Source organism: Notolabrus celidotus, chromosome 24, assembly GCF_009762535.1.
Source record: "Notolabrus celidotus isolate fNotCel1 chromosome 24, fNotCel1.pri, whole genome shotgun sequence".
Lineage (NCBI taxonomy): Eukaryota > Metazoa > Chordata > Actinopteri > Labriformes > Labridae > Notolabrus > Notolabrus celidotus.
The window spans coordinates 4,802,096-4,820,972 of NC_048295.1; the positions used below are offsets into that span (position 1 = coordinate 4,802,096).

At 44.7% G+C, this 18,877-nt stretch overlaps 1 protein-coding gene and 1 long non-coding RNA gene across 2 annotated transcripts; one reads left to right on the top strand and one right to left on the bottom strand.

The window, feature by feature from the left end:
* Window positions 1-5,379: 5,379 nt before the first annotated feature.
* LOC117808246 lies at window positions 5,380-6,214 on the bottom strand. The gene is made up of 4 exons (XR_004630193.1): window positions 6,125-6,214; window positions 6,009-6,033; window positions 5,847-5,907; window positions 5,380-5,643 (listed from the first exon to the last, which is right to left on the bottom strand). It is a non-coding gene; the product is annotated as an uncharacterized LOC117808246 (long non-coding RNA).
* A 4,599-nt stretch (window positions 6,215-10,813) lies between these two features.
* On the top strand, window positions 10,814-15,485 carry LOC117808247 (zona pellucida sperm-binding protein 3-like). Its single transcript, XM_034677879.1, has 11 exons — window positions 10,814-11,363; window positions 11,438-11,540; window positions 11,925-12,043; window positions 12,115-12,233; window positions 12,398-12,501; window positions 13,071-13,248; window positions 13,449-13,566; window positions 14,490-14,581; window positions 14,720-14,814; window positions 15,008-15,148; window positions 15,325-15,485. The coding sequence occupies exons 1-11, from the start codon at window positions 10,953-10,955 to the stop codon at window positions 15,450-15,452; spliced, it is 1,608 nt and encodes a 535-aa protein (XP_034533770.1). The 5' UTR covers window positions 10,814-10,952; the 3' UTR covers window positions 15,453-15,485.
* The last annotated feature ends 3,392 nt before the right edge of the window (window positions 15,486-18,877 follow it).

Below are 18,877 nucleotides of genomic sequence, written 5' to 3' on the forward strand. Positions count from 1 at the left end.
AGCGCACAGTGAAATGTCAAGATCTTTACAAGGTAAATACCTCGGCGAATGTCACAGGGAGAGTCAAGAGGGGGTGAAACTACTTTTCCTCCCTGCTCTGTTTTTCACTGTCAGAGCTGCGAGCCGCAGACATTAAGAGCCAGAGTGATTTCTCTGCCAGCGGCTATTTCACAGAGTCGTTTGTTTCTGCCGTGTTTTCAACGATCATATTGGCGTGGGTGTTTTTGCATTTTAATGGCTGGCTGCAGAGGAGGAGGAGGAGGAGGAGGAGGAGGAGGCGGCGGGGGACGCTGGGTTTTAATGCCAAAGGAACCTTTAGCGTGAATATGAGGAATATGAGCAGAGAGCTGGTCAGACTACAGGGGGGGAGAGGAGGGGAATGAAAATGAAGAGGTGGCAAACAGACTCAACTGGAGCTGGAGATATTGAATGCACAAATTTCATTGAAGTTCATTTAAAGACAAACATCTGGGAGAGTAATCATCGTATCAGAGTGGAAATCAGCACTCTGAAGGAAGTGTCCACTGGCTTATTCTCTGCAAAGATAACTTCCTGTCGTGTAGCTTTTTGGAGAAGATAGCAGGAAGTTTCCCCAGAGATGAAAGAGTTTTAGAGGCACACTGCCTGGAACAAGGTCTGAATAAAGTCCCATGAACTTCATTTTAGTCCCTAAAGGTCACCTGATGCATTTCTGAGTCCACGTTAGCTTGATTGCCACATTTAGACTGAGTTGGAAGGCAAAGCTTTTGATCTATTGGTAGGGACCATAAGAATGATACCCTGGACACAAGAAGGCTATATGGGTTCCTCCACGCCTTCCCTTGGAGGTGCTACATCCACCTGGGAGGAGGCCTTGAGGTAGACCAAGAGTTCACTGGAGGGATTATTTATCCCATCTTGCCTAGGAACGCCTCCCAATCCCCAAGGAGGAGCTGGAAAACGGTGCTGAGGAGAGGGATGTCTTGGTCCTGGACTTGCTAAGCTGCCAACGTGATACGATCCTGGATAAGTGTTTGAAGATGGATGGATGGATGGATGGATGGATGGATGGAAGCTTGATTGGGCTTGTTTTTATGCAAATTCTTAATTCATAAAGAAAAGTATGCACGGACAAACATGTATGTGTTCAGGTGTCGTTTTTCCCCTTGTCTCATATGAGACATATCGCCTCCAGAAATCTTCAGATGACCAATTTGGGTAGATGGTTTCAAGACATCCGGATAAAAGCTTCCTCTTGCATGTGCTAATCAGACTGGCAACTTTAAATGAGCGATTGTTATCTTCACCTTTCTGCTGATTGCATTTTGGCCAACATGGATCTCTTCTGTTGCTGTTTCTCGTGAAGTGTGTGCATTTATCCAAAAGACTGCAGCTGAAACAAAAAAAGGCAGGACCACTTGGACTACAAATGGAAACTAGAGTGCTTTGGACACCAAAAGTCTCCCCCCTTGCCTTCACATCCTGCTTTTCTTTTTGCAGATTTGTGTCCATAGAGATTCTAGAGGTATGTACAGTAGATTCAAATAAGCACTGAAACCCTGAGGCCGCATGCAGGGATGCAAAGGCCACACTTTGTCATCTCTGCTTTCAAAAACTGCTAAACAGATTCAGTTGTTATAACCTGGACGATGCTTTTTGCACACGTTCACATAAGTAGCCTGAGGACAAGTCCTCGCTTTGCACAGCCTGTGGCGAGCTCAGCTGCAAGAATCAGACGAGGCAATGAGGTCGCCTTCACTCCATCTACACTCTGCCTTTCTTTGTAAATCAAGTTGATGACAGTCGTGTCTGGAAATATATAAATCTGATCACAGCGCTGGCATGAAGACTCTTCCGTCCTGCAGGTAGAGAGCAGTCAGACTGGAGCTCATTTCCAGTCGTGTGAGGCGGTCTCAGCTGCACGAGGGGGCCTGTTGATCGGATCAGAATAAGACACTGACGAGCCCGACATGCCTCCATCTCTTCTTCTGCTCTGTTTTACACATCAGCAGTGACAACAACAACACCCAAAGACATGAAGTGTGTTTTCTCTACCAGGGGATCATGTCTATTTTTGAGCTGTTTGTGTTTCTGTTCCTCGCTGAACATCTGTGTGATCCTCCCGAGCGACAGCTTGATCAGCCGAGCAGAACCGCGAAGAGGAGGAGGAAGGAGAGGGAAAGGGAGGAAGTGTGGTGTTTTAGGTGATGACAACATTGCGAGTCAACCTCTGGGATTGTGGGTAATGAGGCTCTCACGGGGGAAGCTGGGCGCTTGTTGCCAGCTTGGTGATGTCACAAGATGAGCGAGCACAATCTGAGATTTGTCTGACAGAGTGTGGGGGTGTCGCTTTCTCACCAAATGTCTTCTTCTTCTTTGTTGGTGACAATTTGAGCGGTGAAAACCTCTCCTTACTGGCCTCGTTTGTTGCAAGATGTCTGTTTTGTGCTGTAGGGGACAAGGTGTGTGTCAGACACTCTCCTGTATCAATGAGCAACATACAGGTTGCCCAGTTCTGGCAATCATTGCTTATTGACGATGATATCAGCTTCTTGTAACGATGGTCAACGTCTCAGTAAGTCATGTTTCTCCGGCAATCAGAGATACATGACTTACTTCTCAGTGTGCTGCATGCTTTACAGTTCAGTCTGCAACTTTATAGTCATATCTTGGTTCAGTACATCCCCCATCTGTCTCTGGTCAGTCTCAGTTTCACTGTAAATAGTAAGTTACACAAAGGCTTCACTCTGGCTTGTGTCGAGAGGTATGAACCTGAGAAAGGCTTTCAAATTAGGGGTTTTAAGTTTGCTGAAATAACATCATAAAACAGAATTTTGAAGAGTCTCAGATTCATTGTAAATAAAATATACACTGACTACCTGAAACTTGTCTGAATGTAAAAGCAAAAGAATATAAAGACAGATAAAGAGTAGAGGACACAGCTGGTGTGTTCAACACATCAGCCATTTTGGTAATATGCGTTACTTTAATCTCGCTCAGCTTCAGCATGATCACTCTCCTTTGCTCTCCCAGAAGAGTACTTTCCATTCAGAATCACAGTTCTGTGTTGAGACAAAGGTTTGAATTGCGCACAATAATTGCAAAAACCTTTCAGGAGCAAAATCACCAAATTACTGTCTCCATTTAACGTCTTAACTCAGATCCAAAACCAGCCCTTCTGGCTTCCTGGAGGCCTTCATTTGCTGTGTTGTGGTTGGAATAAAACACGTCATGCTGTGTCTTCTTCTGGTTTTGCAGCCAAAAACCTCTGAGCATGGGGATAATAAGGGAAGAGGAAGAGCTGGACTCAAGAAACCAGAACTAGACACCTCATTTTACCTTCCAACCCTGCACTTATGAGGTTTACATGTGGTTTGTTCTTCTCTAAACTCCTGGAAGCATGTGCTGAGCTGGGAACTTCTTGTACCACAGTGTCACCTACTGACAACTTTGGGAAGTGAGGGTGTAACTCAGGAGTGTCTTTTTCATGATTTTGAAAGCCAAATAAGACTTGATAATGTTATATTTGGAGTAAAATAAAGTGTATTCCTTCATTGTTGACTCTTTAAAGGTGAGAAAGCTGATTAAAACATAAAATAAAGATTAAAAAATCTGATTTCCCTTAAAAATGCTGACTGAATCGCAGGAAAATGGCAGATTTATCAAGTTATTCTGCCCATTTTACCCAGAAAATAACCTGATTTGTCTGAAATAAATGCTCCAATGTTGCTGAGGTCACCAAAGAGGGACTTCTAGAGAGGAAAGCGGAACAAAACTATTAAATCTTCCATCATTTCCCCCTCTCCTGTAACCTTGTTGCACCGCTGGAGCTGAGGTCTAGACATTGTGCAGAAGCAATCGCCATCCATCATGTCCGATTATGCCGTTTAGATGTAATTGCAAACCCTTAAGGATTGCTCCTCCATCTTTATTCCTGAACACATAGACACACACATGCACATAGGACGAAAACACACACCTGCAAGAAGAAGGGAGGGGATGAGGCACAGAGAGAAAGAGGAGGAGGAGGAGGCAGCCATCTTTATACACATTTCACACACAATCAAATTAGAGCTGGCGTTCGATACATCACTGACAAATTGTTTATTAAACAAAAGGCTTGAATTGCAGCATAACTGAGAAGGATTTAAGCGGTTAGAGAGAGAGGGAGCGTGTGTCTCCATGAACACATTACACGCCCATATAAGGACGGCAGCTTCCAACACATTTAGACACAATTCATGTCGTGCAGATGTTTCAAAATGCACCGAGGATGTTAAGATTAGAATGAAATAAAGTCTGTTTGGTCTACATGTGACCACAGAACATTTATTTATACCTCTGTTTAATTCCTATTCCTGTTATTTGTGCTCAAACATGCACTTTGGTTGAAAGTGTCCTCGACTAAATACAGGTTTTATTTATTTAGTCCAGTCTCAGGACTTTCTTTGCCAATTCATCCATTTCTGGTGAGTCTCAGTTTCACTGTAAATACAGACTACAGGCTCTTTTTCCTGCAAAGTAAGCTCCAATAAAAAAAGGTAGATGTTAACTTAAATACACTTCATGCAAACATTTCATTGACTCCCCTCTGAGTGAGCTTAACAAAAGAAAGACTGTCACATGAGGAAATACTCTGATCTGAAAAGTAACAGCTTGTTCCATCATGAGGTAAAGTCGTCCTCACAGGAGCAGCAATCTGTCAGAACAACTTGAAACATCTATCCAAACTTCTAAAACTCCTCCTGTAACGTGAGAAAGTGCTATTTTTAACAGGTTTGAAGCTTAGAGGAGGCAGAGTTTCTGGACTGTGCAGGAAAATAATACTTTACTAATAACTGCACCCGAGGTAGTGTGTGATTTATGGCTCCCTCATCTTTGTGTGGGCAGCGGGGGGACTTTAAAGTAGATTATTTAAGAGGATGGGAGATGGCAAAAACAGGATTTAGGATTATTCGATCAGTTCAGACACATTAAATGATGCTGATTGATTAGTTAAGGTCACTTCTGCTTGTTCTTTTCCCTTGTATGTTAAGTTTTTTAGGCGAGAACAGCTTTCTTTTTGACGTTCTGTTATGAGTATGTTTAAAGACGTACAACTTTGTTCCTCTTTTGATAAATGATAAAAATGACAAATAAAAAGGTTCATACTTTGCTAAATTTCTTATACATTCCTCTTTATTTTTCAGGTCACAAGATGTCTCCAGCTTCACTGAAACTGTCCTCATCTCTGCACTGCTTTTTTGGCAGGGTGGAGGGGGGCTCAAATAAGGGTTTGACATTAAATAAACAAAAATGTAACTGATCCAACACCACCTGGGGAATTTCACCCCAGGAAATGAACACTTTAATGAATAAAAAGGCAACACAGGTTCAACAACTGAATTGAGACAGACATGGTTCAAAAGAAAATTTAATTACATTTATTGATAATTAAAAATGAGTGCATCTTTGAAGAGAAGGGGGATAGTTACTGCAGCGAGGTCAATTAGTCAGTTTAGGGAGATGTATTAAAGTTTTACAATATCATTTGTTTATTTTATCTTACAAAGACACTTCTAATCCAATGTGATTTACAATTAGCAAAATGGGAGGGGGAAGTGCAAACAGTGCAGGGAACCACCTAGAGTGCCTAGCCTCGACCAGCAGCTGGCAAACACCTCACTACAGGGGAAATAACAAAAGTATTAAAAGAGAATTAAACCAGTTGGTTCTATTAAGAGTACAACAAGGCAAAACAAGACAAAACAAGTCAATAAAAGGAAAAACAGCAGCTGATAAGGCCTGAAATACAGAAAAGCATTAAGTTTTAAAACTTCTTTATAACAATTCATAATATACATCAACCCTCATGTTGCTCAACTCACCAGGAACTTGCTTCACTGTAACGACAGGAACAGCTACCAAGGACCAACAGGACAACAGACACTAAATACAAGAGACAATAGATCCTTTACAATATTTCCACATCTCAGGAATTAACAATCTTTGATAGAAACAAACCTTAATCAGACTAGACACCAGCTCACCTGAGGCAGAGGGGCAGACAGGAGGCTATTCCAGGACAAAATTAAACTTTGTTAGCTTTAAGTAAATGTGAAATTACTTAACAAGCATGGAATAATCCTTTTGATTTCTAACCTACCTCAGTGCAAGGAGCATGTGGCAACCAGCAGGCAAACCAGACGAAAAGGCAGCCATGTTGCCACAGGTGCTTTATATATGGTTCACCTGATTAAGGGGCTGGACCAGAGGAGGAGTTGACCTACTTCCAAGAGGCTGCATTCAAAGCCAACAATGAAAAACCAACAGTAGGAGCACTGCTCCCACTACACTTTCAATTCTGAAGTTATATTTATTCACATATATATAGAAACATAACCCCAGAAAAGTCAATGCTGAAAGACTAACATAGATCTATATGCACTGCTCTGACACCCACGCTCATTCACAGCCCCTGGGGGGACAGGAAAACAAGTGACAAGTGAGAAAAGTTCATCTTTACTACAAGTCAGGGACACAAGCACTGACAGAGGGACTTATCACGCATGTAAAACGATATAAGTGAGGTAAAAATAGAGGTTCTGGGAGGCTGGATTAAATTACTGATTCAGGGAGTTTATGCACATGAACTTATAGCAAACCCTCGAAAAGTTTATCCTTCCAAAAGTAGCTAAAGTTGAAGTTTGAAATATAAATGCAACCCACACATTTAAGCTCTCTCATGGTTTTCAGAGTGCAAGAATTTCACAACGTTGGCATGCACTGCTAATGAACCAGGAGTGAGGAGTACTGGCAGAAACAGAAGGGACAAGAATTGATTAGGTGGGCAGGTTTCATCCAGGATTGTATGCATTAGTGTAGGTGGGAAAGCACCCCTACAAAGTTTTGCATGGAGTCCCTGCAAGAGGCGAATGCTGTATGGGGATCCTTGGCCCGGCAGAGTTTGGGAACCCCTGCATCTAGAGAGACAAGGAAGATTCCAAGCACCTCTAGTGGATGGATGAGGGATAGCAATGAAGAGAATAATAGGAGACAGACGTTAAAAGCTAAATATCATCTGATTCTTTCCTCCAGAGCGCCCGAATCAGATAGCAGGGAAAAGAAAAGTTTCCACCCTGAGAGAAACTTCAGCACTCATGATGCGGGGCGAACCTGGAGGTCAAAGGTCAGCTCATGATCCTCCACGGGGTGAGGACACCTGTCAATCAAACCCAGGCGCAGACCTTTATGTTGTGACAAAGGCTGGTTCCAGGGTGCTGAGAGAGACGAGGACCTGCTCATGAGAAATGCCACGGATGTTGAGATAAAAAACGAGGTCAGGAGCAGAAGAAAGAGCATTCCCAGCTCGTGTCAGAATTAGCTGCTGGCGCCGGAGTGTTTGTGTCACCGTGGCCTCGCCGTGTCACCGCGGCTCTCAGCTAAATGATACATCAGATGTTATTGCAGCGGCGGGAGATCATTATCCCCGCGGTGTGTGTGTGTATGTGTGGTAGCTAGGTGACGTGGCGTGATGCATGTTTTTAATAACAGTTCATTAGCTCCCTGCGTGTCCGTGTGTTTGTGCATGTTCCCGTGTGTGGAGGAGACGTGTTGGAAATGGCTGCTGCTGCTGCTGGCCCGTGTTATTTTATGTCGCTCCCACCGGGACCGGCAGAGCTCCAACCTCCCTCACCCCCAGCCTCACTCTTCTTCTCTCCCCCCTTTTGTTTGCACTCTCTTCTTTCTCTCCTTTCATGGTGTTACTTTTTTCCCTCTCTCTTCTCACTCTCACACTTGTTCTCAATTTCTGCTCGGTGACAGACAGCCCGTTATTTCTCCCAATGTGCAAAATATGGCACTTTGGACAGCAGCCATCGCTTCAGATATGACATTATAGGATGCACTCACACGTTATTTCTGGGTTTCTTCCTCCAGCATGTTGTTTTGATGAGCTGATGAAGTCAGGGGATGTGTTGCGAAGGACACCAGAGTCTCACAGGGGCGCCTAAGATGCATTCATGCATCTTTCAACTTGCATCTTTCCTTGCTTCTTCCACAAGAGCTGCATGAAGATATGCAAGTATGTTACAAGAGACATGAGACGTCCGTTGCATGCAGAATGCTACTGAAGAATGTTGGCGCACTGTTTTCGTTTCGTGCACGCATCTTTGTCCGTTGTTGTTATCAAAGGAGACGAGGAATCTCCTGCTTCTCATTTGCCGTGATGTGCAAAGCATGCTGGTCTTCTTGGGCATGCAGGAACTCTGATTTGATGCACAGTTCTGCATGCATTCTGATTAGCACGCCAAAGAATCCTGCACCGAAGCGGCATGCAAACGTATACTTATGCACCCCTCGTTTGCACACGTGTGGACTGTATCTGTTTTAATATGATGCATGTAGTAATGAAGATCAATATGCACCTCTGAAACACCCAACAATTCACAGACAACATGACTGAGGGGCCTGCTGCTGCACCTTTCAAGGGAATATGCACAAACTGGAAACCTGCAGGATTGGATGCTGCAGGGTCACCTGGATCATCATATTTTGAAGCCCTGGTCCCCCTCTTTCTACGCCCCTGCATCCCCACGTTCCCTCCGTTTAAAACAGACGATGTTCAGAGATAGTTTTCAGCAGAAACAACAGCTCCAATGCCAGCGACTGAAAACTGAGCCAGCGCACGTTGGAAGACAAAATATCCCTCAGAAATATCTCCCCGTCCCACGCAAACCTCTCCGCTGACAAAACACATAGAAATGCGCTGATCTCGAACGCTGCTCGCCCACCACAACAGCAGGCTATAACTAATCCATCTCCCACTACATGTTTTTAATGAGCCTCCATCACCGTTATCCGTATGGTGCAGAGCGGCGAGGGCCAAATCGAGCCGTTTGCATGACTTTGTGCTGTCAGCAAAACGAGACGAGGGACAGGGAGAGTGTGTGTACGAGTGTGTGTAACTGTCATTGAGCATCTGCGGCGTACTTTTCCATCTGGAGGATGTTTATACGCGAGTGTGTGTATGTGTGTGAGTGTGTGTGTTTATCGTCTCAACAGAGAAAATGCCTGTTTACCTGCATCATCCTGTCCTCGTCTACGAGTGCAGCAGGATTATTGGAAACAGAAGCTGATGGGAGTGGCAGCAGCAGCGTTAGTGTGTGAGTGTGTGTGTGTGTGTAGATTTAGAGGCTGCCAGGCCCCTTTCAGAAGCCCTCGAGGGGGCCACATTAGGACCCTCCAGGGGCCAAATTAGAGGCAGCTAACCAAGTTAGAGATCAGCAGCAGAGGGGGTCTGACTGGCAGGATGGACTGATTTCACTCCAGCCCCCCTGAACAGACACACGAACACACACACACACACACACACACACACACACACACACACACACACACACACACACACACACACACACACACACACACTCTTTGTTTTGCGGCTGATCAGCAGAAGATAAAAGCTGGTTCCTGACAATAGCAGCCTCTCTGTTGGGGTCTGCAGGGAGCTGCTGACAGAAAGAGGAGCTGTAATGTATTCCTGGAGGTCAGAGCAGATCACTGTGTCTGTATCAATGGAGGAAAATTCAACAAATGTAGTTTTTAGAACAAGAGTTCCTTCAAATTTTATCTTGGTGTGGGTTTGATCGGTGTGTTTTACTGCAAAAATGGAAAAAAAAAGACTGGAGATGATTAGAAATGCAGATTTTTGTGTCTTTTAAGAGTCGTTATGCTAAAATGTTAGATCAGAGGAGTATTTTATATTCAATCCAACAAAGCTGCAAAAAATTATTAGTTTGGTGAAAAACTGAAATAATAATTCAGTTTTCTCATCAGAGCCAGACCAAAGCCAGCTTCTTCTTCGTGTGATTGACATGCCTGCTAGCTGAAGCCCCGCCCCTTCCTCCTGTCACATGTCAACCACACGCTCAAACATTTGTTTTCAGGTGACGTTTGTCAAAGTCTGTCAGAGGGGGATCATAAATCTGAGCTTTATGACCGGAACTCTGCAGACCTCAACATTCAAGAGTGAGCTGCAAAAAAGAAAACCTCTGCAGGTTCCTACTCCCTGAGAGCGCTGAGTGATTCGTCTCAGGGGGGCCGTGAACGCCTCACACGGTTAGGGTCGGACGTGTTTCTGTTCATTAAGTCTTTGTTCATTAGCTGCAGGACGGGAGGGGGAACAAGACTGCAGATTTGACCTTTTAGTAATTAAAGAATGTAAAAAAAGATTTATTTTGAAGCGTTTTCTTCATATCAGAAACGTATCTTTATTTGTTTTATTTGACTTGTTTTTACGTTGCTTTACACATTTTCTTAATCCCAGAAAGTTGCTTTTTTCATTTTTTTATATCAACAAAGTTTTTAAATAAAGGGACAAAAATCATTTGAAAGCTAATAAAGAGAAAAAAATGTTTGCAATTTTATTTTTTGTGCAGCTGTGTGTGTCGGAGTGAGAGCTCTGTCGGAATATGGATCTTTTCTCTAACCTCACATATAGATGCTTTTAGGGTAGATCTTATTTATTTTTAATGCATGTTATTTTTGTTGAGTTGTGGGTTTTTGTTGAGTGTTGCACGTGTCTTATTCTGCGTGGTTATTTTGCAGGAGAAGAATTGCAGAAAGAAGAGTGTGCAAAGAGAGGAAGAGAGCTGAAAAGCATCAGGATAGGCCCAAAGAGGAGGAGAAAACACATGCATGACATTTATTTCAGAGAGTAAGTGAAGTCCTTTAAGTTCTCGACCTCTTCCTCAGTATTATCAGAGGGTGAGAAAGGTGTGAGTCAGTGTTGGTCCTCTAGCATGCAGAGCTGCAGCATAAAAACAACAGAAGAAGAAGTTTCAAAGCTCCTCTCCTGCAGGCTGGACTCCAATCAAGTCATTAGGAGTGGGCGGAGCCTAAAAGCAGCACCTTTACCTGAGATTCAGTCAAAGGACTAACAGCAGCAGCTCTCTGGAAACCTCCTAACTCCAGGGTTTAGTGTTAAAGCTGTGATGGGGTTCAGAGACAGGGTTGTGTTTGTGTTTGTCCTCCTCCTGTCAGGTGCTGCTGCACAAAACTCATTCAACTTCAGCTCGAATGAGACTCTGCTCCTAAAAGAGCAACACACAACAGCCTCACAGCCGCAGACGACAGGTCATCAGTCAAACTGGACCGAGCACAGCGGTCCGGTCCGCTCTCCTGTCAGCTACCGGCTCAAGGTCTACGAGATCTGGAACCCAGCTGTGAGGAAACACAAACCAGCCCGGGACTTTGTAGAGCAAAGTTTTCAGATCCCGCAGAGGTGGGAGGCCAGAGAGCTGACCCCGGAGCAGCTGGAGCAGTGGGAAAACATCCAAGTGAAGGAGACTCTGACGTTGATTCAAGGCCCTGACCTGAACCCGCCTGTCAGGCAGGAATCAAAGGTACTTAAAGACGCAGAGTTTCTCATCTTTCACTCTTTATATGTCCAGTATGATTAATAAATGTGATATTCTAGGTGCAGGTGAAGTTTGTGCAGCGGGTTCCTGTGCCGGCTGACAGTGTGGCGGTGAGATGTGGCGAAGGAAAGGTCACTGTGGAGGTCAAACAGAACTTCCTAGGTAATATCTGCCTGTTTGAATCCACTCAAGCACTCATGTGATGCCTCTTGTCCAATCAGATAACTCGGTCTGAGCTCCCTGTTGTGTACACTTTCTGCTCTGGTGTCTGAAAAAGTAAATCTGGGGTTAGAGGCCTGAATTGGCCGATCGAGCGGACGAGTGAGGATGAGACACTCGGAGCTGATTACAGTAAATGGCACAGCGATCAATATCATGTTCCCTTATTTCTTCACTCTGAAAAGGAGCTTTCTGCAGACCCATTTAAAGTTCAAATGCTGACTTTACAGTGGAAACTCGTCCTGTGCCTGAGTGTTATTGACCGGACCAGAAAAGAATGTCCTCTCGGTAATGCTCCTGATCCAAGCTGCTCCTCTTTATCCTCAGGTAACGGTCAGTTGATCCGTCCAGGTGATCTGACGTTAGGAGGCTGTGCTGCGGTGGACTCTGCTGACCACGTCCTGAAGTTTCAGTCAGAGTTACAAAGCTGCGGCAGCACCTTGAAGGTGTGTTTTCTACTTTCTTTAACATGCATCTCTCTCATGTGACTTAAAGTAACAGTGTGTGATTCCTGCAGATGACTGAAGAAGCCCTCGTGTACTCCTTCTCTCTGATCTACTCTCCAAGACCAATTGACCACACCTTCGTTTTAAAGACCAACCATGCACAGGTGGAGATTCAGTGTCACTATCTCAGGTAAGGCCGGAGCAAAAAATGCTGCTTCTTTAAACTGCATGTGTTGTATCATCCTCTCTGTTCTCCTGTCTTTCATTATGAGTGAAGAACACTCTCCTCTTCCTCCTGTACGAGCACACCTCCTGTGAAACCCCCCCTCCTCCTCTCTGTGATTGTTCTCCCAGGAGGCACTACGTGAGCAGCGACGCCCTGAGGCCTACCTGGACCACATTCGCCTCCAACACGTTGGCGGAGCAGCATCTGCAGTTCTCCCTGCGTCTCATGACAGGTGGGATAAGACTCATCAAAAAAAAACGACAAAACTTCATCTGATGTTGCAAAAAAAACCAAACAGACAAACTTTGATTTGCAGCAGACGGTTGTGGCTAATTTCCCCAGCGATGGCGGCTAATTGCAATCACACAGAGGCCTTGCAGACTTCTGCTGTGACTGTTTAAGATGCTAAACAGAAACTTTTTGATGCATGGTGATGAGCTGAAATTACAGACCTCACAGGCTGCATCCAGCCCAATAAACTGATCAATAAACAGTTGATTATGTTTGCTAATTAATCTGTGGCTACATGCTGCAGATAGCGGCTGCACGAAGTATCATTTTAGGATGGAGATTATGAAAGTTTTGAGCTACTTTCTGCAGGCATCTGTTCCCCATCCAGGTTAATGATGATGCTACATCTGTAATGCACATTGCTCCTCTTTTTGAAGCACTCTTCTTACTGTTCCACTACCTATTTCCTATTCGTCACCGCACTCTCCCCCCACAGGCATCATTTAAGCTTCATCTAATCAGATCGATGGCCCCAGCATTATTTTTTCCACTTCTTCTGTATTCGATTAGAGGACTGGCAGGCGCAGAAGGCTTCCAGTGTTTACTTCCTGAGTGACGTGATGCACATCGAGGCGGCGGTCCTGCAGGGCCACCACGTGCCGCTGAGGGTCTACGTGGACAGCTGCGTCGCCACCGTGTCGCCTGACCCTGATTCTGAGCCCAGATACCCCTTCATCAGCAACCATGGGTGAGAAAACGGCGAAGAGAAGCGACTAAAACCAGAATATAAACATCCAAAGAGGCAGTGTTTGTTTGAAGAGTCAGCTAGTCATAACTCTTAAGATTAAAGTTTGAAATGTGCAGTGCTGCACCTTTTTTAAGAGCATTTATTGTCCCGTGAAGAATGTTTATAAGTCTGATTCCTGCGCTTGCTTTTTACCTTTTAAGGTGTTTAAGTGATGCTAAGCTGACAGGAGCCAAGTCTTACTTCATGCAGCAGAGCCAGGAGGATAAACTTCACTTCCAGCTGAAAGCCTTCAGGTTCCAGCAAGATCACAGAAATTCAGTAAGTACAGAAAGTACAAGAGAGGTGTTTACACGCTTTGAAAATACACATCATGCATCACGGAGTCAGACATTCAGATTCCCAGGCTGCTTCTCTTCGCTTCTCGTCTCCTGTTTTCGGTTGGATCTGCAGGGAGGATGTGGTCACTCGGTTCACGCCCAGCCAAGGCGTCACCTTCACCTTTGTTCCGCGGCTCAGTTGGCACATAATGTATACTTTCAAACGTGTCAATTGACGTGTGTAATCCCCTCAGTTGCTCAGACACTTTCCATGTGAGGAAATGAACGTCCTCTCAGGTGACGTTACACTGAGTAACTTTAATATCCTGTGTTTGTGAAGTCAGGGCTGAGCTGTGCCATAAAATGAGCCAATGACATCTTAGAAATATCTTCTGCAACTGTAGATTTGGACGAATCTTAACGTGAGATTAGCTACGACGGTTCTGCCAAAGAGGAAAGCCAACTTCCAAACACAACAGGCTGTTTCAAAATACTTCACTGAGGTTTGGGCACAGAGATACGGAAGAGTGTCAAGGCCAGGGATGTGACAGAAAATTAAAGGAAGGAGATTTATCTTATTTTGCAAGAATAAAGATAACCGGATGAGAATAAGATGGAGCCAAGTGAGGAGATTAATCAGAGAGGGATCAAGTTTAGGACATTTCACTCAAAGATTCAACATTAAAGGCACAGTAAGGAGTTTTTATCTGGTGTTAAATAGTCTCACTCTTACTGATGCCTCATCGTGACCTACAGAGTAAAGTGAGCTCATCAGAGACAAGACTGGTTATCTCTTTATACTGAATTTTAATGCCTGTGTTCAGGTCGGTATTCATGACTCACCCTGTAATGTCTCTGTTTAATGTTTATGTCATATTTTATATACAGTATACTTGTCCTGAATATCCTTTAACTTCCTCATAGCTCTACATCACCTGTCGTCTGAAGGCGACGACCGTCTCCGCCCCCGTCAGCTCGCAGCACAAAGCGTGTTCATACCTGAACGAAGCTCAGAGGTCAGTTCATACAGAGAGAATAAGCAAACAAAGATGGCTTTCAGATACTGACCATATGTGGACATTTACCCAGTGCAACAGTTCTGCATGAGATAACAATGCGTCCAGTGTCTGATGTGTCTTTGTGGCTCCGGACAGGTGGGTGGCATCAGGAGGAGACAATAAGGTGTGTGACTGCTGTGAGAGCAGCTGCAGCTTGCAGAGACCGAGGAGAAGTCCTGCAGCAGATGTCGGTACAGTTCACAGAAGCAACACTACATTACACACCAGGATGCATCCTGATACAAACCAAGGGAGAACTTTTAGACCATCTCTAGTACATACATGATTTTTACATTTCTTTCTTTGCTTCCAGGTGCCTTATGCATCTTTGGAGGGTAGTGTCCCATATTAACAGTATCATGAAAGTTTGTGTTTTGCATGCAGGTGTTGTTCCAGCACCAGAGTGGGAGGGGACGGCTGCGGTGGGCCCCATCCTGCTGGAGGAGAACATCCTGCTGGTGGAGATGACGGAGATTCTTCCAGAGCCGGCTCCTCTGCTTCAAACGCACGAGGTGACTCTGGCAGGTATGAGACCACTTTTATTCCTCCCCTCTTCCTGCTTTTATTTTCAACTCGATAAAGCGGTACCAAAGCGGCATCAGTATGAATCTTAGTCTGTTTCCTAGCTATGTAAAAACTCCTCACAGGAGCTGTAAAAGCTTTGACTAATATCAGTAACATATTTCATCCTCTCTCCTCAGCCTCCTCTTCGTCTCTTGCGGTGCTGTGTGCAGTGGGTGCAGCGCTGGCCGCAGTGTTGCTGGTTTTCATGGGTTTTATCATCCGCAGCCGGTTGCGTAAACCCACAGGGCACGCTGTTTGTACCTGATATAAGACTATTAAACATTATTAACCTCTTAAACATGTCTGACAAGTTTTTTTGACAATGTCTTCATCTGTATGCAGATAAATTTTAGCTCCAACAGGCAGCAAAAGGTGGAGATGCTGACAGCAAAACAAGAGCAAACTGTGAGGGCATTTTATGTTTGAGTATCCTCAGGACAGCATGCTTTGAGATCTGGATCTTCAGCAGGAAGTGGTGTACAACTCTTCATGCCTTAGTGTTTTCACTGCAGCTGATTCCTCTTCTATTTTCAGCTGTGACTCCTCTGCTGTGTTTCAGGGTTACATGCAGGGTTAAAAGGGGTTAAGCTGTCGTGTCCAGCCTTGCAGAAAATGACCCGGCTGTAAACTGTATGCTGTGTTCCCAATGAGGAGCTGTATATTGCTCTATAAATCAGCATGCTTTAATACCAAGCAGCCAGAGTAAACCACAGTTTGTGAGGCATGATGCAAGAGAGAAATACCTCATCTTGTAATTTCTGGGGCCAAAGAGCAACTTCTGTTTCACAGTGAACTTAGGGATATTAGAAATGCAAGCGTACAATGATGAAATGAGGAAAAGATAATGTGTTTATAGTAAATTCATGCATAGATGATTTGTTTAGTTAATTTTTCTGCAGCATGCAGCTGGTCCAGACTTTCCTTTTAACTCAAGGAGATGATTTAATACACGCCATTACTCCAAAGCTGCGGTTTAATTCACTGAAGCTGCATGAGGTTTCTCCCTCTTTATACCTCTCCACATCTAAAACAAAGAAAACCCTGGCATGAAAAAGCAGCGTCATTGGCTCCTTGCTGCGAGCTAAAACATAAAATAGCTTCCCGGTAACAATGGTCATATTTTAGCTCCGGGCCGTGTTTGCCTTTTTCCTTTAATTCCCCCCCTCCAGCTTTCTGCCAGTGGCAGGAGTATTCGTGAAATGGGGCTCATCATGAACTGTTGCTCACAAGCCCAGGAAGACGAATAGACATAATTAAAAAGCCCATAAAGGCGAGAGCAGGGGCTTTTATTACAGTAATATGTGAAGGCCTCGGTTTAATGGGGTGTTTGTTCCTTTGTGCAGTGCTGACGGCTACGCTAGTTTACTGCCGGAGCGATGCTGACCCCCCTCCCATCTCCAACTCACCAGAGGCTAATAAAAAGCCACAGCTAACGATGCAATCGCAGGAAGTGTGACAGCGACACAAAATGCACAAACAGAGGCACAGTGACGGATACACACCCAGAAACCTCGCCCTGAAAATGAGCTGTGGAGAACCTTAGTGGGGTTTTGTGTCAGCAGAGCGGGGATGAAGTTTCCTACGACCAGTGAGCCAAGAGTGGTGCGATCTTTGTGCACACGGAACTGCTTCATACACTTATCGTACTCGTTCGCTCATTTTCCTCCAGTTCGTGTCGGGGTCTTGCTCACCCTTGCACCTGTTCACTATACATTAACCCGGACTTGCATGCACATGGGACTCATTATCACATATATAAATTGTGAATTTGGGTTTTCAAAGAAGGAAGTGGATCTGCTGCAGCTCTTCCGTCTGTTAAAAACACACAAATCCAGTCTCAGGTCAAACTAGCGGGTGTTTTCTTCTCTCCATGAAGAGCCCACATGTTTTGGTTTCTTGTCAGAATCATCAACCAATGATTCTGCTGTTAACGCCGACTTCTGTCATCACTGCCGGTGTGTGGTACGAGCGGACGCCTGCAGAATACCAATGATGTGGAACCATATTCCACAGCACGCTCCATCTACAGCAATAATATCGTTGTGTCTGCCAGACATGAGAAGACTCTCGCTGTCTGCCACTGGACACACACCATTACTTCTGATGGCCTGTGTGTGTGTGCGTGTGTGTGTGTGTGTGTATGAGTGTGTGTGTGCCCGTGCCCTGAGGTCACACATCCTGTTGAGGGGGAAATGGCTGATTCAGGACTCTGCCATTCCGCTTGTCAACTTGGGTCCATGCTGCCATAACCGTTAGACATCTGTGGGCGGGCAGGCAGGCGGGCGGCTATCACCAGTATGATGATGATGATGATGTTGATGATGATTCTCTGCGGCCATAGCTGCACATTAACACCTTTTACACTCTGCTGACTCCTCTTCAAGCTGCAGGCGGGTTTTGTACGTAAAAAAAAAAGTAGTCTGGGCGGCTGGCATGGAACAGTCTGGCTGTAATGGAGCGTCTTGCTTCTGCAAATAAAACACTGAAGATGTACCCAAAATGGAAATGATTTTAAGGAGGCGTGTAGCTAGCCTTTCTGCACCATCAAAATACAAACACACAAAAGTGCCTGTTTTATTTCTATCCACTTATCTTGCTTGATAAAACTCCCTCCCTTTGATATCCATTCAAACTACTCCAGCCAGATTGGCAGAGGCTCTGAATGAATCAAAGGCCGTTTGATTGTAGCTGCAAATACTCTCCTTGTTATTAAACGCCTCTGATACAGATTGCACCATTACATCCGGTCCGCTCTGGAGAATTCACATGCACACAAACACGCACACGACCTCTGTCCAAGCCCATAATTAACCCTCTTAATTAAGAGGGAAAAAAGTTGCTAACGAAGGAAATGGATTTAATTAGCCTGGTTTTAGCTCAGGCACATGTGCACGCAGTAAAACACACACACACATGCACACACAAAACAATTAAGCCTCTTTTATCCTGGCTAATGGCTTCAGTGACTCAGAGCCTTTCTCATTAAGACTATCAATAATATGCTGATTACATGCATCCACCGCTCTCCTTTATCAGGGCACAAAGGGACGAGCGTGTGTCTCCGAGGTTTCAGAGGTGGGGCGGAGCGTCTGCGCGACCTTATCTGCTAAAGTCGAATTGTTTGCCTGAAGAAGCTAAAGGAGGCCCGTCTTTATTTTCTGCACTTTATCTTATCGGAGAGGCCTCCTGTGTGTCTGACGGGGAGGAAACGCAGATGAACTTGTTCTGCTGAGGGCTTTATTGTGGCGGGACAATAGACAGAGGAGTGATGGGGAGGGTGCGGCTGTAGATCTGTCAGCTTGTTTAAGTGCGTGACACCAAACCCTGCTGGCTTTTGGTCAAATAAGTTCCTGGAAGATTGAAGTGACCGACATTTGATAATATTTAATCAACAAAACCACTCCTGCATTCTAATATACTTTACAACAACTTTTAAAGACATTTTTAGACAAAAGAAGGACTGCAGCAAAACAAGGATAAGGACAGAAGCCTGTGAGGAAGAAAAAATAGAGTTTGAGCAGCCCTGATTTAATCACAACCCCTGCAGCTCTCAATCCTCAACTTCAAAAGTTACTGAGTAGCTTGCAAGCTAGCTTCCGTGTCCTATCTCTGCAAAGCAAGGAATTAAGAGACATAGGGCCGAGGAAGCGAATTTTGCAACATGAGAAATATTCGGTTCCACAGCATGAT

What these genes read in the sequence shown, in the direction of transcription:
- LOC117808247 (XM_034677879.1), top strand. Translation starts at nt 10,953, where the DNA reads ATGGGGTTCAGAGACAGGGTTGTGTTTGTGTTTGTCCTCCTCCTGTCA. An exon ending in CTGTCAGGCAGGAATCAAAG is followed by an intron (nt 11,364 to 11,437) that starts GTACTTAAAGAC and finishes GTGATATTCTAG; the next exon opens with GTGCAGGTGAAGTTTGTGCA. An exon ending in GCACGAGGTGACTCTGGCAG is followed by an intron (nt 15,149 to 15,324) that starts GTATGAGACCAC and finishes CTCTCTCCTCAG; the next exon opens with CCTCCTCTTCGTCTCTTGCG.